The 24,395-nt window shown below is 42.7% G+C and overlaps 2 protein-coding genes across 4 annotated transcripts in view; both read left to right on the forward strand.

The window, feature by feature from the left end:
- rasal3 (RAS protein activator like 3) overlaps positions 1–12,667 on the forward strand; it is a 15,856-nt gene extending 3,189 nt beyond the window's left edge. For 2 of the 3 annotated variants that reach the window (XM_019889120.1, XM_019889119.1), the window contains 16 exons: positions 921–976; positions 1,057–1,142; positions 2,496–2,625; positions 2,946–3,044; positions 3,137–3,811; positions 6,201–6,345; positions 6,429–6,573; positions 6,659–6,895; positions 7,035–7,236; positions 9,065–9,156; positions 9,225–9,338; positions 10,018–10,183; positions 10,908–11,015; positions 11,116–11,306; positions 11,495–11,579; positions 11,885–12,667. In XM_019889120.1, the coding sequence (XP_019744679.1) occupies positions 921–976; positions 1,057–1,142; positions 2,496–2,625; positions 2,946–3,044; positions 3,137–3,811; positions 6,201–6,345; positions 6,429–6,573; positions 6,659–6,895; positions 7,035–7,236; positions 9,065–9,156; positions 9,225–9,338; positions 10,018–10,183; positions 10,908–11,015; positions 11,116–11,306; positions 11,495–11,579; positions 11,885–11,923 (2,570 nt within the window). In that variant the 3' untranslated portion in view covers positions 11,924–12,667. Of the gene's footprint in view, positions 1–22; positions 260–920; positions 977–1,056; positions 1,143–2,495; positions 2,626–2,945; positions 3,045–3,136; positions 3,812–6,200; positions 6,346–6,428; positions 6,574–6,658; positions 6,896–7,034; positions 7,237–9,064; positions 9,157–9,224; positions 9,339–10,017; positions 10,184–10,907; positions 11,016–11,115; positions 11,307–11,494; positions 11,580–11,884 lie in introns of those variants that run through there. The other variant, XM_019889121.1, reaches the window with a different exon arrangement.
- A 3,551-nt stretch (positions 12,668–16,218) lies between these two features.
- The window catches only part of trim25 (tripartite motif containing 25), an 11,176-nt gene continuing 2,999 nt past the window's right edge, over positions 16,219–24,395 (forward strand). The window contains exons 1-6 of the mRNA XM_019889124.1: positions 16,219–16,914; positions 18,211–18,306; positions 19,475–19,708; positions 21,638–21,800; positions 22,895–22,984; positions 23,068–23,220. Of these exons, the coding sequence (XP_019744683.1) occupies positions 16,318–16,914; positions 18,211–18,306; positions 19,475–19,708; positions 21,638–21,800; positions 22,895–22,984; positions 23,068–23,220 (1,333 nt within the window). The 5' untranslated portion in view covers positions 16,219–16,317. The remainder of the gene's footprint in view (positions 16,915–18,210; positions 18,307–19,474; positions 19,709–21,637; positions 21,801–22,894; positions 22,985–23,067; positions 23,221–24,395) is intronic.

Raw genomic sequence — 24,395 nt, forward strand, 5'->3', positions numbered from 1 at the left:
TGGGGGGTGGAAGATAGCATCGCTAGATGTTCTTCTGGCCCAGTGAAAGCAGGAGGCATAGTCCCCATTCAAGATCAGAGGGTGCATAGAGTTAGCAGAGCTTTTTGCTGGTAGCTGAGTTGGCTGGTTATACAGTAGATCAACATTGGACTCCGCAAAAAGAAGAGGGATTTGTACATGGGGACATATTGATTGAAACAAGACCATTTGTACTAAATGATGGGTTTCAAACGATGGATTGTCTGTGGTGCGGCGTTGGGTAAGTGGCAAGACTGAGAGTGTAGTGTAGAAGCAAACCTTTTCAGATTTTTCGGCCATCTGAATGTTGCTTGACTTTTGACCTTATCTCCCCATATTTGAAAACAGATAACGGGATAGATTTTTGATAGCATTTAAGCTTGAGCCAATGATAGTTAACTTGTTTTTTTTTTTTCTCTCCATACAAGCAGTATGAAAGCTAATAAAAGAGGGCAACTATTTTGGATGTGGGGAAATATTTTTCACATGGTGCCAAGTTATGAAAACATTAAGTGTATATAACTGACAGTATTTTCTTTTTGTCCTTAAATACATTTCAGGGTGCGTTCTTTTGTATTTTTCCTTAACTAAATGAATAGAATCAATGTATGTTTTGTGCCAAGTATCTTCACTTCTACTGAAATACAGTGTGCGAGTCCTTTTGCTACCTCTGCTTAAAACCACATCCTGTTCTATCAAATGTTTATAATGCCAATCTGACTCCAGTGGAAATGCATATTTGAGTCATCGTGTTAATTTACAGCAGGAGCGACCATAGACATTTTAGAGCGCTTTCAAACAGGCACATTAAAATAATAATGATAATAATCATAATATAGTTATTGAAAGAACAATAAGTGATATGCTGGTATATTCTTTTCTCTGGCATATGTACCTTTTAGAATGTAGTCCTGACCACGTGGGCCCTCGACCGAAGAAAGAAGATGGCGGTGTCCGGGTGAGTGTGGCACACATCAAACATACCGGTAATCATCAATTATTTCAAATGCATTTTAAATATTATATTTCACCCTGAAGGCACTGATTAAGCGACGTCTTGAGAACAAGGCCAAGAGAAATAGCAACACTCAACTGAACCACATGGGTCTAAACAAAGGAAGCAGGTAAATTTATAATGCTAATTTTAGACCACATCCTGGCTTGCGCCTTTGCGCCATTCATAATTGTGTGTGTAATAAATACACACACACACACACACACACACACACACACACACACACACACACACACACACACTCAAATGAAATCCAATTCATTGACTTATTTTATCATATGACAATCATCTTTTTTGTATGTAAATGTTCTTGTAAATTGATGAATTGATAGACTGTGTTGGGTAAAATATTTTCATGATTCTTCAAAGGCATCACTGGTCATTTGTCAGTGTTGAATAATATGGCATCCATTCGTGCTCCATTCAGTTGAAGAAGAAGAAAATTAATGCTATTTTAAGTGTGAGAGGATGTCACGCTAATTCCATGCTTCAGACTGCTGGCAACAGGACATTATTATGTACCTCACTCATATTTCCATGACTAATACAGACAACAGATGAGCTCAAAAAAAGACAACTCATGACAAGAAAATCTATTGCATCCAATAGCTACAAATAAATCCATCCATCTTCCGATCCGCTTTATCCTCACAAGGGTCGCGAGGGGTGCTGGAGCCTATCCCAGCTGTCTTCAGGCAGTAGGCGGGGGACACCCTGAACCGGTTGCCAGCCAATCGGAGGGCACACAGAGACAACCAACCATGCACGCCCACACTCACACCTAGGGACAATTTAGAGTGCCTCAGCCTGCCATGCATGTTTTTGGAATGTGGGAGGAAACCGGAGTACCCGGAGAAAACCCACACAAGCACGGGGAGAACATGCAAACTCCACACAGGAAGGCCGGAGCCGGGATTCAACCCACGACCTCTGCACTATGGGTTTGACGTGCTAACCACTGGATCACCGGGCCGCCCCATTTAAATGCCGTTTATGTAATTGCTTAGTCAGAGCTCGGACGTTCTGGTAATAGGAACTGTGCCATAAATCTGTGCCACACTAGTTTATGAAAGTTTTCACCCTACTGTTTTACTGTTTTGTTTTTTTTCGTTCACAAGGTTCAACTTAATGTGTTGTTTGTCACGTGTCTAATTTCCCTGTTGTCTTTCGATTTGTTTTTATTCCCGGAAGTTCCCCAATTCTTTTACTTTTTTTTTTTTCAACAAATATTTTATGATTTTCTTTCCACACTCTTGCTGTACTGTGTTTTCCTGCACTAGGGTCCACCCGACCTCAACACTTCAGAGTAGCTACAACAGAAAGTCTAATTCTAAAAATAATGAGCGCTACCAGTTTATTCAACAGCAGTAAGAGAGGGTACATTACGTTGCCCAATATTAATGTCTGAGTCGCGGTCCATAAAACCTTATTAAACTTGTCATTTTCATTTTATTTATTGAAGGCACTATGGATCCAAGGAGTCTGTATCAATTCCAGTGAGCCCTGTTGGAAGTCTGGATCTAAGTGCAGATCCAAGTATTGTGGTCAGGCCAGTCCACAGCTCCATTTTAGGGGAGAAGTACTGTTTTGAGGTACAGTATCTCCAACCCATGCATTATTCATTTTGACTGTAAAATGTTGGTTGGCCAGGTACTCCCCTTTGTTTTAAAAGTAATCCAATATAGTTTTACCTTGAACCAATAGGTTAAAATCATTCAGGGCACATTGGCCTGAGGTAGGCGGTCTGTGTTTTATGCTGTCAGATCGATGCCACATGTGAAAAAGCGTACTACATCTGTCTTGAGTTCACTGGCAAACCTTGAAAATGAGCATCAAAATTGTTTTACTGTAGTTAAACATGCAATACAGTCACTTTCAATGTATATCCTTTATGTATGCATTGCACCAATAGGTCATAAACTTGGAGAACACACACTGCTTTGGCTGTTCCTCAGCTGCAGAGCGGGACCGTTGGATCGAAGACCTGAGAAGGGCTGCCCAGCCCAATAAGGTGAACTTTTTGGTCCAAGACAATCCAATTTAAGACATAATCATCAGAGAAAATGTCGATATATACTTTACGTCCTGTAAAACTGTTTACAGGATAACATTGAGCGCACAGAGAACTCCCTAAATCTGTGGGTGAAGGAAGCAAAGGATCTACCTCCCAAACGGCGTTATTACTGCGAGGTACACTTGGATGGGACTCTGTTTGCCCGTACCACCACTCGCCCTGTTGGAAAGGTGTCCAGTCGTTCCATCCTGGCTGGGGAAAGCTCGACTGGCTCTTCAGGAAGCCTGGGCGGCAGCGGGGGTGTTCCAGAGGGATGTCACTTATTCTGGGGAGAGTTCTTTGAACTTGACAATCTTCCCTGCATCTCCCAAATCACCTTGCACCTCTTCTGCGAAGAAGACCCCAAGAAAAAGCGCCATTCCCGAGATGAGTTCAGTCTGCATCCACTCGGGAGTGTAAATATACACTTAGCTGACATCCGAGGGAGAAAGTATCAGGAAAAGTGGTATCCCATCATTCCTTACAAGCGCTCAGGCGTAGGTTGCAGCAAAGAGAATCTAGGACCACAGGCTTCTATCCGCATCAAGGCCCGTTTTCAGAATCTAAAGGTTCTACCGATGGAGAAATACAAGGAGTTTGCCGAATATGTGACTGTGCATTATGTGGAAATGTGCAAAAGCTTGGAGCCACTTCTGAATGTGAAAGAAAAGGAGGAGCTGGCTGGGGCGCTTGTGCATGTGCTGCAGAGTATTGGCAAAGCAAAGGTAAAAACATGTGGAAAGCTTGTACACAGAGAAATCTCAAAGGTCCAACACAACCGGTTGGGGGAGTCTGGTCGACCTCCCCTACTTTTTACTTTTAGATTAATTTTTCAAATGAAAATGGAAATAATCTGCTCCAGCATCATAAAACATTCATTAATTAATTGTACATACATTTCCAACATCATTGACAGTATATACAAGAGTAAAAAAATACAGAAGAATTATCTATTTTTGAGAGAACTCACAAAGGAGTTTACATTTTTAAAAGGTGCAATCATACACACACCCAATGTTACACAGTTAATTCAAAAAAAAAAAAGAAGAATCAAAACAATCAAGTCCTACAATGAAAATCCTGTTTTCAATGGGTTTTTTTCAAATGTATAATCTAGGGGCAGTTCTTAGCTCAAATGGAAGTGCAGTCCGCAGTTCGGAGGCAGTGAACTGCAAGTTAGTTTTTAGTCTTGTGTGAGGGACAAGTAAAAGGAAGTAAGCAGATCACAGTGAATGAACAGGGCAATAAAATGACACCTGATCCCCAAGTATGGATGAGCATGACCACTGAGCTGTAAACTGTTGTTCTGAATCCAGGGAGATAAAGCAAGGATGACAGAACTGCAGTGATGCAGCAAAAAGTTTGAAACAAAAGCATTGCAATTTTCAAGACGTGAGGAAACCACAACTAGTTCTTTTTAGTTCGGAATGTGATGATGTGGACCGAGGTTTAGAATTATTCTCAGCACCTAAAAAGAAGGATTGAGTTCTTGTTCTTCGAAAAGCATGCCCTGATTGATGACATTCGTAGGTTTCACAAGCTGGGTTGCATATTTTAGAGAGTAACCCTAAACAAGTGGTAAATTTTGGAGCAAAAACTGTCCAGGGGGACAATTAATACAACAGTTTTAGCTACATTCTACTGAGGTGAGTTTTGAGCGATTGTGATCTTTCTTTGTCAGAGTCCTAACACCTAGTGGTGTTAGGACTCTGACACAAAACAATAAACTTCGGGACTTTAGGCTTACTGCTCGTTAAAAGAAGAGTAATTGTAATTGAAAAGCAATGCAGAGAATAATACTTGGCTGAGGGTTGAGTCCAGAATCGGCGTTGAAGCAGTTAGCCGTCGTTCGGTTCGCAGAACAACAGCCCCATCTCACTGAGAGAGCTTCTCAGGACAATGGTCTTTGGGAGTTTCCTCCTCGCACTGGTCAACTCGAGCCATCTGTGATAGAAGCTCGAATAGCATAATAGATGTGTGCCAACCTGCAGATGGTCATCCAGTCAGTTTCTTCCCCACCCCCAGACAATGAATGGGCATCAAATGAGACGTGCAATGGCTTTAGGATGGAACATTTTGCTTCTCAGTCAGTTTTCATGTGACGACAATATAAAAATACTCAATACAATCAGGCATATCGATAACCCATCATCCATCCATCAATTTTCTCATCCGCTTTATCCTCTTTAGGGTCGCAGGGCACGCTGGAGCCTATCCCAGCTGTCTTTGGGCAGTAGGCGGGGCGGGGGACAGCCTGAACTGGTTGCCATCCTATCGCAGGGCACACACAGACGAACATCCGTCCGCACTCACACTCACAACGAGGGACAATTTAGAGTGTTCAATGAGCCTGCCATTTAGGGGCAGTTCTTAGCTCAAATGGAAGTGCATTCCACAGTTAGTTTTTAGTCTTGTGTGAGGGACAAGTAAAAGGATCACTGGAAGGCCAGAGCCGGGATCGAACCCACGACCTCTGCACTGTGAGGTCAACGCGCTAATCACGAGACCACCGAGCCACCCGATCGGTAACCTAAATATGAATTAAAAATTCAGGTGGTCGACCGGTTCACATGTCGGCCTCAGTGCAGAGGTGCAAGGTTGAATTCCAGCCTTCCTGTGTGCAGTTTGCATGATCTCCCCGTGCCTGCGTTGGTTTTCTCTGGGTACTCCGGTTTCCTCCCACATTCCAAAAACATGCATGGCAGCTTAATGGAACACTCGAAATTGTCCCTAGGTGTGAGTGTGAGCGCGGTTGGTTGTTTGTCTATGTGTGCCCTTCAATTGGCTGGCAACCAGCTCAGGGTGTCCCATGCCCCGCCTACTGCCTGAAGACAGCCGGGATAGGCTTCAGCGTGCCCCGCGATCTTTGTGAGGATAACGCGGATCAGAAAATGGATGAATGGATGGATAGATTAAAGATCTAGTGTACCATACTCTGTCCATTGTACAGATGATTTCTTTCAAACCTTCGTATTGGCTAGACCTTTCAATTACAGAGGAAAAGCAATCATACAGTGCAATTATCTCATCAGAGGGAACATGAAGAAGATCAGTGCTCTAACACAAGATCATTGAATTTGCATAATATATTCATATAAAAATTGAATGTTTCAGGAGTTTCTTGTTGATTTGGGCACCGCCGAGCTCGAACGTCTTGGAGAGAAGGAGGCTCTTATCTTCAGAGAGAACACAATTGCCACGAAAGCCATCGATGAATATATGAAGCTGGTTGGACAAAAATACCTTATTGACACACTCGGTAAATATACTATATGTTAGATGAAACTGCTTTCCCTGAATTACAAATACTTTCAACACAGCCCTCTTGCTCAATGAATTTAGGGGACCTCATCATACGTCTCTATGTGATGGGGAACAACTGTGAAGTCGATCCCCGCAAATGCCATGCCGCTGAACTATTCAACAACCAGAGGAACTTGAGAGAAGTGTGTGAGGAAGTGGTGCGGAAAATTTTTGACCTCCATGGGTAAGATAATGAAGCTCACGGAGGTGAAAAAAATTGAGGTTTCAATCACACCTTTCAACTTCAAGAAATATTTGGATGTCTTTAGATCCTTTCCTGAAGAGCTGAACAAGATTTTCTCAAGTTGGGCGGATCTGTGCGAAGACCAAGGAAGACCAGAGATTGGTCAACGTCTCATCTCTGCTTCCCTCTTCCTTCGCTTCTTGTGTCCCGCTGTCCTCAGTCCGTCTCTTTTTGGTTTGACACAAGCATACCCAGAGCCAAACACCCTGCGCACGCTCACCCTAACGGCTAAAGTCATCCAGAACTTGGCAAACTTCACACTGTGAGCAGCTTTATTTGCAATGCCAGTCTAATCATGCATAACTTTCAATAAGCCCTCAAGACAAAATCTTAATGCTGATTTTTTAAAACAAGAGAAAAACACTTCTCTTTTAATTCACACCTCTATATTTTTACTGCAGATTTGGAGAAAAAGAGGAGTACATGCTGTTTATGAATGAATTCTTACAGCAGCATTTGGAGAGAATGAGGGGCTTTCTCCAAACAATATCCACTCCGTATGCTGAGATCCCAATGAGCTCTTTTGATGGCTATGTGGATCTACCTCTGCGACTGGCCGTGCTCCATGGCCTGCTGGTTGACATCATCTGTCTGAGGGATCAGGTACGAAGGAAGGCCCAGTGAGGCGCAACGTGATCTGATAAATTCCCAAACACAGTCAATTAGGCTTGTGGACTGAACACCAAAGCACAAGATAAAGGACCGTAAATAGTAAATAAATCTAGAAATAAGGTACATCCATGCAAACAAGAAGAGATAAAGTCCAGATAGGCAGATTCCAACATAGTAGGAAAATCCGAAGCTAGAACAGGGTTTTCATTGAATAAGTGACAAGAGGTGACAGCACTAAGTTAGTCAGGAAAGTTTCCATTTTGATGAAAGTAAATGCAAGGTGACCAATTCTTTTTCCTTTCTTGTATTTTGTTGAAAAGACATTTGCACAGTAGCGTGTCAATACGATGGCCTGTAGATATAAATTACAGCCATGGATGACACACTAGCGTCTGCCAGGTGTCAAGAGCGTGTACCATGGCTGGGTGTGGTGACCTTAAATTATGTTTTTTGACTTCCTTGTAAGCGGTGTGTTGTAAATGTCTTTTAACAGTGACAAGCCTTTGCAGGGCCAAGGGCACAATAAGTTGGGCGGGGTGGCTAAAACATTTCTAAATGAATGCTGATGACTCACAAGAGCCCTTGGAAAGAGTATTTTTAACCTTTTCTGGGAAAGTGGTTACTACAGTGGACAGCTTATCATGTTATCAGGTGACAGGTTGTCATTATTGGCGCTTGAAACTGTTAATGGGCGTGGAGCCCAAAGTGAGATTTTTTTTCGACCGGGGCGCTAAATCCCTTGTTGAGGCTCTGTGCACAGCTGAGATACTGTTTATGAAGAATATGGGTGAGTTTTGTCACATATAGAACTCAGGCAGTACTTTCCAGAAATTCCATTGGCTTCTTTAATTTTTCTGTAGACATCTTTACTGCCTCCCCGATCAGTTTTCTTCTCGATCTTTTACAAAGTATACATTTTGGAGTGATGTCCGCTTTGCTGCGATGTCACTGTTGTCCCATCCCGTATCGATACAGTTAACTTGGTCTTCACAAAAACGAAATGCCATTTTAACAAGACTTGGTATACCTTCACTGGCTGCCGATAATTTTTTTTTAGTTCTTTTTGTGATCCTATTATTTGTTTTCAAATCTTCAAATGGCCTCACTCCACCTTACCTCCCTGAGCTCCTCCGCACCTGCCGAGTGCCTCAGGTCTGCGGACCAGACACTATTTGAGGTACCAAGAACTAAAGAACTAAGCGGAGGCTCAGAGGGGATTGAGCCTTTTCCGTTGCTGGTCCCTCTCTTTGGAATGACCTCCGGCTGAATGTTCGGCAAGCCCCCTCGCTACCCATCTTGAAACCTTGTCTTAAAACTCATTTTTATTCTTTGGCCTTTGACACAGCATGATACTTGATTTTTACTTTTACTGTTTTTGTGATTTATACTGTCTTCCTTATTAATTTATAGCCGTTAGAATTATTTTGCCCTATGTGCTGCACTTTGAATACAGTGGTGGTTGTTTTAACCCTTTCACGCACTTCGTCACCTGATAACATGATAACCTGTCCACTGTAGTCTATTGTATTTTAGTTGTGATTTTGGCGACGAGCAAGTCCTTATTTGCGAACACACCTGTGACTTATCTTTATGCCCTTTTACCGGGTGGCTTTCTTCTGGGTGTTGGTCTGTGTGTGCTTTTACAGCTGTATGTATTGACGAGCAAGTCCTTAAATTGCTAACACACCTGTGACTTATCTTTATGCCCCTTTACCGGGTGGCTTTCTTCTGAGTGTTGGTCTGTGTGTGCTTTTACAGCTGTATGTATTTCATTTCCACACACACACACACACTGACACAGAGCTTTGATATTCTTTAGGAAACAATTGAAAAATTGCATCCTCTGCCTTGGATTCTGAACCAGATAACAGAGTCACTGGGCCCTGAGATGCATCAAATCACAATTAACAGGTATGTTTACTCTAAGATCTGTCATTTGTTGTTGTCATACTCTCGTAAAAGTACCTTCTTTCTCACAGCCCGAGGAAACAATCCAAGCCAATGTACATTCCTCCAAAAGACTTGAGCAAATTTAGCCCTCACCAATCATCCCTCCAGCAGCTTCCTCAGGACTCCAAGAGCCCAAGAGATGGGTATGTGATCTACAATCCAATTTAAGAGGGTTTTTTTTTCTGCTGCTGGATCTCTTCATTCATCTACAAAGATCCTTCAGAACATGCAGGGCCTCTAAAGGTCAAGCAGTATTCCAACGGTTCAATGATCAGCATGGACCGTATTTTCTACACCATAAGGCGCACCTAAAAACCTTGAATTTTCTCTTAAATCGTCCGTGCGCCTAAAAATCCGGTGCGCTTTATGTGTGCACCGAATTCCAAGATCTGCTTTTTCCACCCGTGCTTGACAGCAATGTTTTCTGAGTTTTTGGAAACAAGCTATGTGTCAGAAATTTAACTGATTCAAAATCACAACATTGCATCACTCTCTCACATTGCAGCTGTTACAAAGAGCACCCCCCTAATGCTGCAAGAGCTTTACACCACTCCGGTGTAGCTGCAGTGGTTTTTTTTGAGGAGTCATATACTGTGGAACATTGCTGTTGACAGTTTCAATGATGCGCAACCTCCGAATAAAGAATAAGTTAGCAGAGAAAAATATTCTTTATGACTTAGCTGGCAAAACACATTCTTTTACCAGTCCGCAGCCCATCTTGTGCGCACACATAACATGATGGGTGGATCTGATCAATTCAATTTTGTCTGTTCTAAATAATAAATAATTAAAGAGTGGCACTTATGTGTATTTATTTCACAGAGATGTCAAAGCTTGGAGGAGGAAGCCAGTCACCAGAACTCAAAGTGCTCCACACAGACGTCCTGAAAAAAAACTGAAGAGGCAGACAAGTTCTGAAGCTCTTCCCACAACTAACCATGAACAAGATTTGGAAACAAACCAGCCCCTCATCTCATCGCCAAAAACAGTGAGTGTAAAAGAATATAGAAAAGTGAGGTCACCTGTTCTTAAATATTACATTCTGTTGTTTATATGTTTAGCATATCAGTGGTGTGTTGATGTGAAAAACAATGTGCAACAACCACTTAGATAGGCCACATATGTGGAAAATCACAGTACTTTTTCTGACTGGCTGACGTAAAAATTCCAATTACTGCACTGCGGACATTGATTAGATTCTTTTTTTCCATGTTCAAATCACATGTTTGCAAGGCAAAGGTCATTTGTCTCCATTAGAAGTGGTTCGAATGGCAAACCAAGGACTGGTGGTTCCATGCTCCTTGACAAAGAGACAGGAGGAATAGGAAGTCAGGCACTCATTATAGATATATTACTCCCCAAAATAATATGTTTACGACTACACCATTTAATTGCTGCTCTGTATTAATTATAAAATACATGAACATCTAATTGAGTCTCCAGTTCAATTTAATTTTATATATGTAGCACCAAATCACAACAGAAGTCGTCTCTTCTCACTTTACCCATGCACCAAGTCAAAGACTCCACTCCTCACTTATTAAAAGACCGAATGAGCCCCAAATGGATAGTATAACTTCGATCTATCCATTTTCCATACAGATTATCCCGAGCTGGAGTGTATTACATCTTACTTACGCAGGGTCCACTCTGGAGACTGAGCAGGCTGAAAATGAGACTTTTCACAGTGTGAATTTTTTTTTCTTGATCAGAGTGAAGCGATCAAACCATGTGCACCAGTTCCCTGGATTAAAGACATACAAAACAGGGAGCCCAGAGAGAACCAGTCTGGGCAGGAGGAACTCAGCTTACTCGACAGGGTATGTCATACCTGCCTCAGAAAGCTGTCATATGAATAAGATAACTATTTATGGATTCCCAGTGATGTATATCAGATTGTCTTTGCGATCCATGAACCAGCATGCCCAAGAATTGTCAGAGCTTCGCCTGGGAATGGACCAAGTGACTGAGCGTGAGCTGGAAATGGCAAAGCGACTGGAGGACTTCATTAACCAAACTCAAGACCAGAATGCAATACTGCAGGCGGAAATGAATGAGCTCCGGAATCTGCTGGCTGTGCGAGAGGAGCAGCTTGCTAGCGCCACCTTCAGGTAGAAATCAGAAAACAGTATTTTATTTTGTCAATAGTCACTTGGAATTAGTCATAAGACTACACGCAACAAGTTGATGGTTGGACGTGTGGTAACTGCATGTGCGCAATACTGTTGGCAAAAATGTCTTTAATATCACACAGTAAGCAACCAATTCCTATGTCTTGGCTGTCTGTGCCTTTGATAAGGTTGGGTGTGATTGAGGAGGAGAGAGAGGATGATGAGCGCAAGCTGAATGTCGCAGTTGCAGCAGCTGAGCGGATGAACATACTGGTAAGACACTAGAAAATAGGGTGAGCGTGTGTGTGTGTACGTGCGTGTGTGTGTGTGTGTGTGCGTGTGTGTGTGTGTGTGTGTGTGTGTGTGTGTGTGTGTGTGTGTGTGTGTGTGTGTGTAAAACAACCCAAATCGAATTGAATTGTTACATTTTAAAATCATCAATGAATCACATTGTACCTTCTCTCTCCACACACACACACATATATATATATATCACTTTATTGGGTATTGCACCATAATTTTGACAGAATTCAAGTGAGCTGATGTTGTCTTTTTTTATGATTTTTTTTTTCTTTCAGGAGGAGCAGTTTGCCAGCTTGATGAAGAACATTCATTAGCTCAATAAGTCACATAGCAATGAACAATCTGATGAAAGTTAACAAATTGTCAGTAAAGGATCATTTAGATCTGAGGACTTGCCACAGTTTTGTAGAATTACAGTGTTCAACACAACTGAGCAGACCACCCGAGTATGCTTTTCAGCCATTTCTCAGTGAACACAGCGAAGTTTATTTTTGCTATACGGAACATTTATTGGTATGTAACATAAATGTATTTGTTCCAGAAAATGAAATGCCGTATTTGTATGCACATTGACAAATGGCTTAACAATCAAGAGACCATTAAATATTTTGTGACTTAGTACACCATATACTGTAATATAATAACTCTCACAGCAAGTACAAAGTTTTCCAGCAAATCTGTTGGGGTGTTTTCATTCATGTTAAGCACTGGATAGAAGATCAAAGTTCCCCCTCATGTCAACTCACTCAGTCACATTTGGTTCACTTGCACAATCTAACGAGGTACAAAATTAAGCCTTTATCCGGAATTATGCACATACAAACACAACAAATACTCAGTAATTTGCGATTTTGAAGAACTGCACTGTAAAAAGTAATTTTAATATTTACATAACAGATGGATGGATAATATCTGATTAAGCCAGAGCTAGGAAAAGTATGGCCCGTGCGCCAGATTCGGCCCGCCCACGGTCTCTAACAGCATATGTAGTCAATGCAATCCACTTGAAGCAACCCCGCTGTATTCACCCCCATGAATAAATACGTGATTCAAGCAGGCATGTTTCTGTCTGTTGTCAATGACATCTTACCACACATGGGGGAGATTGGGTATCTTGGGGTCTTGTTCACGAGGGAGGGTATGATGGAGCGGGAGACCAACAAGCGCATTGGTGGAGGATCTCCTGTGATGCAGACTTTGTCTCGGTCTGTCATGGTGGAGAAGAAGCTGAGCCAAAAGACAAAGCTCACGATTTAACGCTCCATCTATGTTCCTACTCTCACTTATGGACACGGGCTGTGGATTGTGACCGAAGGAATGAGATCCTGGACCCAAGCGGCTGAAATAAGTTTCCTTTGCAGAGTGTCTGGGTTCTCCCTTCGAGATAAGGTGTGAAGGTCAGCCATCCGGAAAGGGCTCAGAGTCCACCCACTGTAAAGTTGATATCAGTTCAAAGTCGGTAAAATAGCTAACAATCCGGCAACCGCAGCTGCCAGTACTTGGCTGTAATTTCACAGGAAATTTTGTTGAATAAACAATATGATTCTTGGTTGCTGTGTTATGAAGTTCTTTCACGCCAAGGCAGGTCGTGTGCAGGTATTCCTTACAGCAATAGATGATCCACTCTCCAAAAAATGACTCATAGGCCTAGTTGGTAAATCTTAAAATAAAGGGATTTCTATGCATAAAAATGAATTTGCTATATGTACATGTATAATCAATTGCCAACTTATTTTAATAAGTTGGTCTATATTCAAACAGGCGGCCCGGTAGACCAGTGGTTAGCACGTCGGCTTCACAGTGCAGAGGTACCGGGTTCGATTCCAGCTCCTCCTTATGTGGAGTTTGCATGTTCTGCCCGGGCCTGCGTGGGTTTTTTCCGGGTACTCCGGTTTCCTCCCACATTCCAAAAACATGCATGGCAGGCTGATTGAACACTCGAAATTGTCCCGAGGTGTGAGTGTGAGCGTGGATGGTTGTTCGTCTCTGTGCCCTGCGATTGGCTGGCAACCGATTCGGGGTGTCCCCCGCCTACTGCCCGAGGACGGCTGGGATAGGCTCCAGCACCCCCCGCGGCCCGAGTGAGGATAAAGCGGTTCGGAAAATGAATGAATGAATGAATATATTCAAACAAAGAAAATAGTCAAGTCCAGTCAGCTTTTATTGTCAAATATGCTCTATGTGGAACATACAGCACAGATGAAATTATTTTCCTCTCTCAACCACAGTGCAAACATGGAGTGCATTGAACACACACAGTTAAAATTGAAAATTTACATAAAATTACATAATTATATAAATATGTTAAATAAAATAAATATAAAATAAATAAAAAAACGACAACCAAGGGCATTTGTGATTATTGTGGGTAGTGACTTATTTTAAGTGCAAGAATCGGATGTCAGACGCTGGGGGGGCGGACACCGATTGTGACAAGAGGCAGGGGTCGTCGGTGGGGGGGAGGCAGAACATGGAGGGAGTTTAGTCTCCTGACCACCTGGTGGAATAAACTGTTCTTGAGCCTGGTGGTTTTAGCACAGAGACATCATAGTCTCCTCCCCGACGGCAGCAGGTCGAAGAGGCTGTGAGACGGGTGGGTGGGTCACCTGCGATCTGGGTGGCTTGGCGGGTCAGACGAGAGTTGTAAATGTCCGCGAGTGGAGGAAGAGAGACACCAATGATCTACTCAGCTGCTCTTACAATGCGCTGCAGACTCTTTTGGCAGGACACGGTGCAAGCGCCATACCACACGGTGATGCAGCTGGTCAAGATGCTCTCAATGGTGCCTCAATAGAATGTCTGCATCATGGAGTGCGGGGCTCTTGCTCTCCTCAGTTTGCGGAGGAAGTACAGGCGCTGGTGGGCTTTTTTGGCCAGTGAGGTAGTATTTCGGCTCCAGGTCAGGTCTTCAGAGATGTGCACACTAAGGAACTTGGTGCTACTCACCCTCTCTCCTGCTGCACCGTCGATGGTCAGCGGAGCATGCTGGGTGTGCGTTGTTCTGAAGTCCACAACAATCTCCTTCGTTTTTTTCACATTCAGGTGGAGTTGTTGTCCTTGCCCCACAAGGCCAGCCTGTTCCCCTCACTCCTGTAGATCGTCTCATTGTTGTTGTTGATGAGACCCACCACAGTCGTAACACACCATAGTCTTAACTCAATCATGTATTGATTCTAAACAGACATTTCTGCAATGACCGAACATGGAAATTATTCAGTGAGTACAACTTAAAAATCTTGTGAGCATCCTTTAAAAACTGAGTACAAGACGGACATTCCTGGATCGTAGGAGAAAAGATAAACATGAAGACGAGAACTGTGACTCTTGTCATAAAGTTGAATGAATACAACATGGGCGGCCTGGTGGCGCGTCGACCTCGCAGTGCAGTGGTCGTGGGTTCGATTCTGGCTCCGGCCTTCCTGTGTGGAGTTTGCATGTTCTCCCCAGGCCTGCGTGGGTTTCTTCCAGTTACTCCGGTTTCCTTCCACATTCCAAAAACATGCATGGCAGGCTAATTGAACACTCTAATTTGTCCCTAGGTGTGAGCGTGGATGGTTGGTTGTTCATCTGTCTGTGCCCTGCAATTGGCTGCCAACCGGTTCTGTCCCCCGCCTACTGCCCGAAGTCGGCTGAGATAGGCTCCAGCACCCCCCACGACCCTTGTGAGGATAAAGCGGATTGGAAAATGGATGGATGGATGAATACAACAAGTATGGATGGAAAAAAATATGAGTATAAGAGGAGTACTTTAAAGAGAAGCAAAATGAGGAGTGGCATTTAATATGAGAAATATTTTAATTCGACAAGCGGATGAGTCACTCATTAGGTATTTCTTCAAGTTTTTGAGGACAACTGGACTGTAGAACACACAGCAGTTAGATACAATAGGCCGGTGTGTTTCAGTGGTAGAGCGGTTGTCTCCCAATCCAGTGTTGTGGGTTCAATGCCTGGCTGTTGTTATCTTGTTGAAGTGTACTCGTGCAAGATACAGAACCCCCTGATACCACATCATCAGTAGTTAAACGAGTTATTTTGAGTGCCTTTTCGGTAGAAAAGCGCAATACAATTGAACCCCCCCCCCCACCCCATGTAACCGGTACTTCAAAAACAATGAAGATAAAAATGTACATGGACATTTTTGAGTAGAATGACTGCAAAAGAATAAGGTACTACAATTACATTTGTGTAATTCAAATTAAGTTGGTTCAACCCAAATAAGCTTGTAGAGAATAAAACAAATCATGTTTGTATTAAAGGAAAAGTTTTCCTAACTAGAGTAGTCTTGTGGAATTATGCAAAAATGACTGAGTTGTAATAACTAAATAAGATGCATGTAATTTGTTCCCATGTTTTTTTTCATGCTGTGTCAGAATTTTGTGGTCATGTCAGCCGGGTCCTTCTGCGTCCGACTGTAATAAACCTTTTGCATGGGTAGAAGCATGTAGAGAACCCACACGGAGAGTCTTCCGTGAGACGTTTGCACATAGGCAGAGACGTCAGTAAAAACAAAAATACATTTATTGAACATCTCCGAGAAAGACAGCTCAGATTAATCATTAGTTACGTGACGACGTAACCCGCTTTTTGCCCTTTTGAGTTTCACCTCCCAACAGACAGTCACGTGACAAAAACCTTAGCTCTACTTTCGTTTCGTGGAAAAGCAAAGTTGAGTTTCGCTCTTCTCTTCAGCTCACATTGAAGCGGGACGATGGCGGATGCGGACGGCGGTGAATTCTCTCTACTCAGCTTGGGTGATGAGCTGACCTGCAGTATTTGCCTGTGCACTTTTGACTGCCCAGTGACCACCCCTTGCGGCCACAACTTCTGCCAGCAGTGCCTCCTCTCCACTTGGAAGGAAACCTACAGCTGTCCACAGTGTCGGGCCCACTACTCGATCAAGCCGGAACTGAAGAAAAACACCGTCCTCAGCGCCGTGGTCGACACTTTTAAACTACGCTCGACTGATGTGTCCGTGGCCGAAACGGCGAAAAGCGAAGCGGGCTGGGGTGCCGCCGCCATACGCTGTGATACGTGTATGAAGGCGGAGGCGGTCAATACGTGCCTCACTTGCATGGCCTCCTATTGCGCCGAGCACCTGCGGCCGCACCGCGACAGCCCGGTTTTCCGCGTGCACCAACTGACCGAACCCGTCGGCGACCTGTTGGAGCGCATCTGCCCCGACCACCAAAAGCTCACGGAGCTCTTCTGCACCCAACACGACCGCCTCATATGCACCCTCTGCCTCCAGCAAGCGCACAAAACCTGCAACTTCATCCAGCCCGAGAAGCAGAGAGCCAAGCAAAAGGTCTGTAACTAGAATGTAGAAAATTTCATAAGGTTGAGAGCAAAGCAACCAGCAAAGTAGGCAGTTATTTAAATTAAACCCTTCTATTATACCTCTCATGTGAATTTATATCAACCTCAGAAGATACGATACAAACTATCTTCATATTTGTTTAATATCTCTTAAAAAGAAGGCGGCACGGTGGACAGCTGGTTAGCACGTTCGCCTCACATTGCAGAAGTGAAGGGTTTGATTCCGGCTCCGGCCTTCAAGTGTTCATGTTGTCAACACGCCTGCGTGGGTTTTCTCCGGGTACTCCGGCTCCCTCCCACAAGATTGCTGCACGTGATTGCAATATCCATTCATCCATTTTCCGATCCGCTTATCCTCACGAGGGTCCCAGGGCGTGCTGGAGCCTATCCCAGCCGTCTTCGCGCAGTAGGCGGGGGACACCCTGGACAGGTTGCCAGCCAATCGCAGGGCACACAGAGACGAACAACCATCCGCGCTCACACTCACACCTCGGGACAATTTGGAGTGTTCAATCAGCCTGCCATGCACTGGCAACTTTTTTTTTTTCATTGCTTTTAAATTGCCAGTTTTAAAGCAATGGTACTGAAAACAAAGATAATTATAGAGTACCTGTAATTAAAAATGTTATTACTTTTTTTTCCCATTTCTTTCAAACAGTTTTATTCAGTAGTACAGCAAATGTAGAATAAAATAAAATAACATGGTAAAGTACTAAGAAAATGACCAATCAGGAATTATAAATATGCCTTTTAATGTAAACACAAAATTGTTTTCAGTTCTGATCCTTCAATAAAAAGATCTTGGTGTGTCTCTTTGCGGCACGGTACAAAATGTGCCGCGGCCCAGTACCGGTTTGCGGCCGGTCGTTGGGGAAAACAAATTACGTGTGAATTTGAATGAATTGTTGTCAGCTGTAATGGGCTCCTCTCATTCGTGACCTGAATGAGGATAATCGGTCTGAAAAATTAATGGATGAATAGTTTGTGGTCCAAAGAACTATGGGCGTTGTTTTTCTTTTGTTAAATATTGTGTTTTTGTTTTATGTTAAATGTTGACGTTTTTAATTAAGCTTCTGTGCCCCCCCCAAAAAAATAATTTTAAAAAATCCATCCTGATCAAATCAGATCTAATTCACATGAAAATTGTCCACATCATGATTACACTTTGTCCAAATTCACACCGAGACACAACTGTGACAGTCAAAAGTCAAATGAAATGTAATGATTGTTAGTGCAACCCATGAAACAGGATTGGTTAATTGCGTTGCTTTTATTGTCTTTGCAGTCCAACTTCAGTGAGAAATTGGATTTGGTGAACAAGAAGATTAAACAGAATGAGACTGTCATTTCTCAAATAACCGACATGCAGCTTTCCCTGAAGGTAATCACACGCTTTTATTGCATATGGGGGCAGGTTCACTCCAATATGCAGTGGACAGTACTAGGAGTGAAAAGGCTTTGAAGAGAAAAAAAGTTTGGAAATAAGATCATTTCAAATGCCCAAACCATAATATGACACGATTCCTGCAAATTCCAGGAACATGAGTATCGCGGATGAGGATTGTAGCGGAAGACAGGCACAGAAGAAGACAAAAGTGGATCATTTGCTAATCTCAAATACTGTACAGGTGGTCCTCAGTAAAAGGGGTTCTGGCATTTTCCGATTTCCTCTGCTGACAGAATACAATAGTTTGGTTGTGGCTGATATAGATGAGTTGACAATATACTTAATACAAGAACCCAATATGTGGTGTTCTAAAGTGCAGTCAAACCTCGGTTTTCGAACGTCTCTGTCCTCGACCAAATCGGTTTTAGACCAGAAGATTACGCCTCAGATTACGACCAAAAAACGGTTTTCGACCAAACTGAGCAAACCCGAATCCGTCACTTGACTCCTCTCGATTTCCTTACACGACGAAGTGACGCTTCCGTTCATTGTGAGCAGACGTGTTTATTGTGATTTACGCAAATCTGACTGCTTTTATGTTATTTCTGCATAGTGTACTAGCCCCTAATCATGGGCTCATAAAATAGTTTCGTATTTCGAACAAATCGCTTTTCAAACAGCCTTCTGGAACGGATTATGGTCGAAAATTGACGTATGACTGTATTTTGGAGCCAGTCATTACTGACATTTTTCTGTAAAGACACATGAAATTAGTTCAGGTTAGTTGTTAAAAATGTGTTTTTCCTCCTCTTTTTGGTTGTGTACTGTAAATATTTCTCCCTTTCTTTGAAACATTTTCATTGACTTTTATTTTTTTTACAGGGCTGGGATCATATACATAGCTAAGAGAAAATAACTTATCAGCAACCTTTTGTTGCTCTTTGTCATGACAAATTTGGTTGCCAAAAGTTTTCTTATTCATTGAAGCAGTAGAACACAAAACTAGTCCCTTAGCTCTGTCACAACACCATATCAACATTACAGGTATGCCCTAGCTAGTGTTTGTTCAGCTGTCAGGAGTTCAACTCACTAAAAAGACATTTGTAAAGAAGCGGTGACATACGTAATATTGGGTGTTGATTCTTTTGTGTTCATATTCTAGGGCAGCGCCGCCACCAAGAAGTCGAAAATGGCTCATGTGTACGAACAGATTCGAGACATGCTGGCCGCTGAAGAGCGCGCCGCTATGACCGCGGTGGACCAAGAACTCGAGTCGTCTCAGACCAAGATCAGGGTTCTCATGAAAATGTTTTCTGACAATATTAAGAGCTTGAACAAGGCTAAAGTGGACATCCAGAGTCTACTTTGTCAGTCACAAACAATGGCCTTTCTTCAGGTAAGATAACGACAATGTTTTTTTTCTGTTTTCTCCTTCAACACACTGATGATCCTCGACATCTTGTGTCGCGCTTGATACCTTGCAACCATGGAATTTTGACTCGGAAAATAGGTTCAGATTCTTCATTTGGTCAGGAGAAACACTAACTTACTTGAATTTTGTGTACAGCAAAAAAAGACGCAAAAACTCTGCCCCGCAGGAACCAACACGAATAAAAGAATACACATTGAGAACAAACAGAAAGCAACCCAACATTACACCAGAGAAATTCTAAGACTAGAAACGCAAAAAGGAAACAGTGTGAACCAAACAGGTTTTAGATATAAAAAACAGGTACTAAACAATAGGGGAAAATGCACTACAGTACACAAGTGAAGCTACAAATAGAGTAGAAAAACTGGAAATACTTGCAGGAAAGACAAACGTGTACAACACGGAACCTGGCAGAGAAATAAAATCGACAGGGGTAAACAACAGCGAATGGACAATAGTCATTTCTCAATTGACGTTCCTGTCCCTACTTACAGTACGTCCCGGTGATCTTGCGAAACGTCATCAGTCGCGCCCCAAGTGCTGTTCCAATTGCAAGTACGAATGAACAAAGAACACACGGAAGACCAGGATGTTGTTTTTGTCAACTAGCTAAAACCAAGGATGCATCGGCTATATACGTGTAGGAAAATATCCCAAGATGCATTTCGTGCTGCAAGCATGGAATTATGTCAGAAGTTCACAAGTACACAGCTGTCCCAATTTACAGAGACTCACCTTCTCAGAAACCGTTCTTAGCACGACTGTAATCTGTATTCTTCACATTGAGAAACAACTAATATTCCAGCAACTAGTTCTTGTTTTTGTTCTTGTTCTTCCTCCTCTTCTTCTTCTTCTTCTTCTTCTTCTTCTTCTTCTTCTTCTTCTTCTTTTTTAACTGTGTTTTGGCAAGCAACATGATGGAGCAATAGTGCCTCCTTTGGTTCCAGCTTTGGAACAGACACAAAAGTGAGCACAAAACTGAGATACAAACCGAACCGTGCATTTTGTGAACCGTTCCACCCCTTATGGATAGATTTGGAAGCTTCATAATGTTTCTAAACCCTTTTCACATGAGCGGCTATTGTTATAATTACAATCTTTGCAGTTAGCTTTCATCTACCACTTCCTATCACACACACTCATTCACACATTTGTCATTTTGATACGGCTATAATACATGACGTGGATTTTTTAAATTTCCAGTGACAAGTTCAGCACCTTATATTGGTCAAATGGTCATAACCTGCGGGTGATTTGTAATGGAATATAATGAAATATTTACACTTACAAACTTCGGGCGTAGGGCTAGCCCACCCACTCCCCCAAACCGTCAGTCTGGATGTTTTTGACAGTTCATACATTTCATTGCAAATGTTATTTAAAATGAGTATGTCCTCCAGTAAATATGATCCCCACCATCCACTCCCTCCGAGTCGCTTCAGAAACCAGCCGCTTTGTGCCCAACTCGTTTCCAGTGATTTGTGTTATTTGATTGATGGTCAGCAAAGATTTTCCCAGGTAAGAGCAATGATGGGAAAAAGTTGTTTGTCCAGCTGGCAGGCGAGGACTCAAATAAACAGCTGGCCTTTCTCTCTCCTTGCTTTAATAAGCACAGCTACATACAGTACACTAAGAGAGCATTTTGACAGCAATTGTAGTTTTGAAGAAGGGCATTCAGGTAGGCCCAGGATTGTATTACAGCCAGCACAGTAAACTAGAACTGCGGATATTATCTGTAACAAAGTGCGTGCATGTAAATGCACTGGGTGTGTGTTCTCTGGATTTCATACTTTTTTTTTTTTTTTTAATCACAGCCACCACTTTTGTATCCAATTCTATATCAGTTGTTGCATCAGCAGCATCCATTTGACAGTTGCGCTTCCCTGCCCACAGGCTTCACTGAACCTGCCCAAAGCTGCGGCGTTTGATCCATACGCCCCTCGGATTAACTTTAACTCCAAAAAGGTGACAGCAAACGAGGAATTTGCTGTTAATCTGAAGAAACAGATGTATTACATCCTGAATCAACCTGTTGGTGCCAGACCACCATTAACAGGTAACAAGTTTCAGTAGCAGCATATGTACAGTGGATAGAAAAATCTATTTTAATGCCAGATGTTAGTGGTATAGAAAATGAGACCAAGAAAGATTATCTCAAACCTTTTTCCACCCATAATGTGACCTTTAACCTGGACAACTCAATTAAAAAAAAAAAAATTCTAGAAGGGAAGTAAAAATGAGATTAATATGGTTGTGTGCACCCACTACGTAACTGGGATGGGGCTGTGTTTGAAAGTCAATCACATTCAAACTCATGGGAGTTAGTACATGCCCACCACCATGATTAATTGCAAATAACGTTGTTCTTGGAGGCTTTTGACATTTTTTTCCATTTGTAGGACAAGCCTGAAGGTTTTGTGCCAACACTGACAGTTATCGCATTGTCCGCACTACAAGACGCTCCGGAGTATAAGGCGTATTTTCAATGAAACACCGATTTTAAAACTGTTTTCATGTATACGGCACACTGCATTATAAGGCATAGAGCTACAATTGTAGCTGCGATTGTGTTATGCATCCACTAGATGGAGCTATGCTAATCGGAATACAATACCATACGAGACAATACAGCTTTATTTATATAAAGCCTTCATGGCCGCTGCAGCTGTAACAAAGCGCTTTACAGAACATCTAAAATACAAAAAGGCATACAAACCTCGTGGGCTCACATCCACAAGGGGCCAAATATCCTGAGACGTCTTGCTTGTCTCCTTCCTTCGTTTAGTCTTAACTATGCTTTTGGTATTATCTTTATTTCATAATGGTTGCGCAGAACTCACAAAGTAGTTGTCTGTTTGAGTGTGTGTTGGCGAATGCACATGTCAATTAGTGACGGGCAAAACCGTTTTACGTTCACAAATGGTTTTTGCTAATAATCACCACTAGATGGCATAGGAACACTAACAGGAAACAACTCAATGGGGACTATAAAGAGACTGTAACGTCATATATAAGGCGCATCGGATTACAAGGCGCAAGGTTGGCTTTTGAGGAAATTAGATTTATAGTGCGGAAAATACAGTATTTGGAACGTTCAAGAACAAAATATTTCAAAAATACTGTACTTTTTTTTTTTTTTTTTTTTTTTAGACACGAAAACCCAGACAGGACATCCAATCAACAACCCTACCCCAGCGGCCAAGGCAGTGAACGCCAAAGCTGACAAGATGACATCACAGAGTGAGAAAATATTACAATGCTCTATTGTCTTCATTAACCCAAAAGTCGGATGATCTAATTCTGTCAAAATATGTTTTCTTTAGAAACACACACCAAGCCCAGTCCACTGCAGGAAGACAGTAAGAAATCTATGAAAAATAGGTCTCATTCTATGGAAAACCTGCTGGGATCTGATGGGAAACCAAGACACAGACCTCAGCTGACTCAGATGCCTTCTGAACCCAAAGAAAAAAAAGGTCAGTGATGGCAATTTTCCGCGGATACGCGGAAATCTGCCGTTTTATTTCTTAAATTGATCATTTTTGTGAATCGTCTAAATCCGTTGAGAAAATTTTAGGGGGGGGTCAGGTACCTTATCGTCGAGTTTTCACGAGCTCTCCCGATCAGTCTCTCCGTTTTCCGTTTGTAAACAGCCCTGCGATTGGACGTGTATGAAAGCTTCAACTAATCAGATCACTGAAGGCATTATTTGTTGGGGAAGTCTTAGCTCGATTATATACGGCCCAGCGATTGGTTAACTACAAGCGATTGGACCAATCAAATTGCATGTAACATATTGTTTTACCTGATTCATGGCGGCCTGTTCGTCTCGCAAATTCATTGTTCTGGGATCGTTTTGAGCGGAATTCTGAGATTTTTGACGAAAGATCAGGAGTCTTCAATCCTAGAAATTGACTCAAATGTCAAGAAGAAATTCCGATGGGACTGGCTTGACAGAAAAATGACTGTAAAGGTTAAAATTGGTTCCAAGTTCGACGCCCCCATCCAGGCCACGCCCCCGTCCAGGCCACGCCCCTTTCCGCATTTTTCAGCACTCGCCATTGCCATCACTGATAGGTTGAACTTGTCTGCATGAATACATAAGGCCAAACAAAAAAGATAGTGTGTTTCCGGTAACATGAAATTTCAGCATAGGTAGGTCAGAGATTTTCTCGGACAAAGTTAAAGAAATGACTCGGCACACAGGAAAATTGTCTTCAATATCGGCGGGAGGGATCTCTGAGAGCGAACGGCGGTTTAGTTGCTCCGATGATCACACACTCGAGCTCCCTTCCCGCCAATTCCGACTTTTATTGTAACATACAAGGAAAACACTGCCCCCGACATTTGCATACCGCACCCCCGGTCCGGCCCCTCGGTAGTGATTGGTTACCTGAGTTTAAGCTTTGAACCACGGTACATTGGCGCCTTTCTGTCTGGTCTACACTGTATCAACATGTTGCAGACTTTGCGGACGACAAATGTCGCCTGGGCGCGACGGGTGTTCTCAACTCGTCTTTTGTTGTTCAAACGCTGTTCCCAAATTATTCATTCCCCTTTTGTGACCGAGTTTCGCCCTCTCCCCTGTGATTGCCCACCTGCATTGACGTGCTAATTGTGGACTTCAACAGCCCTCCGGCCAGGTGGCCGG

This window comes from Hippocampus comes, unplaced genomic scaffold, assembly GCF_001891065.2.
Source record: "Hippocampus comes isolate QL1 unplaced genomic scaffold, H_comes_QL1_v1.1 scaffold86, whole genome shotgun sequence".
NCBI classification, from domain to species: Eukaryota; Metazoa; Chordata; class Actinopteri; order Syngnathiformes; family Syngnathidae; genus Hippocampus; species Hippocampus comes.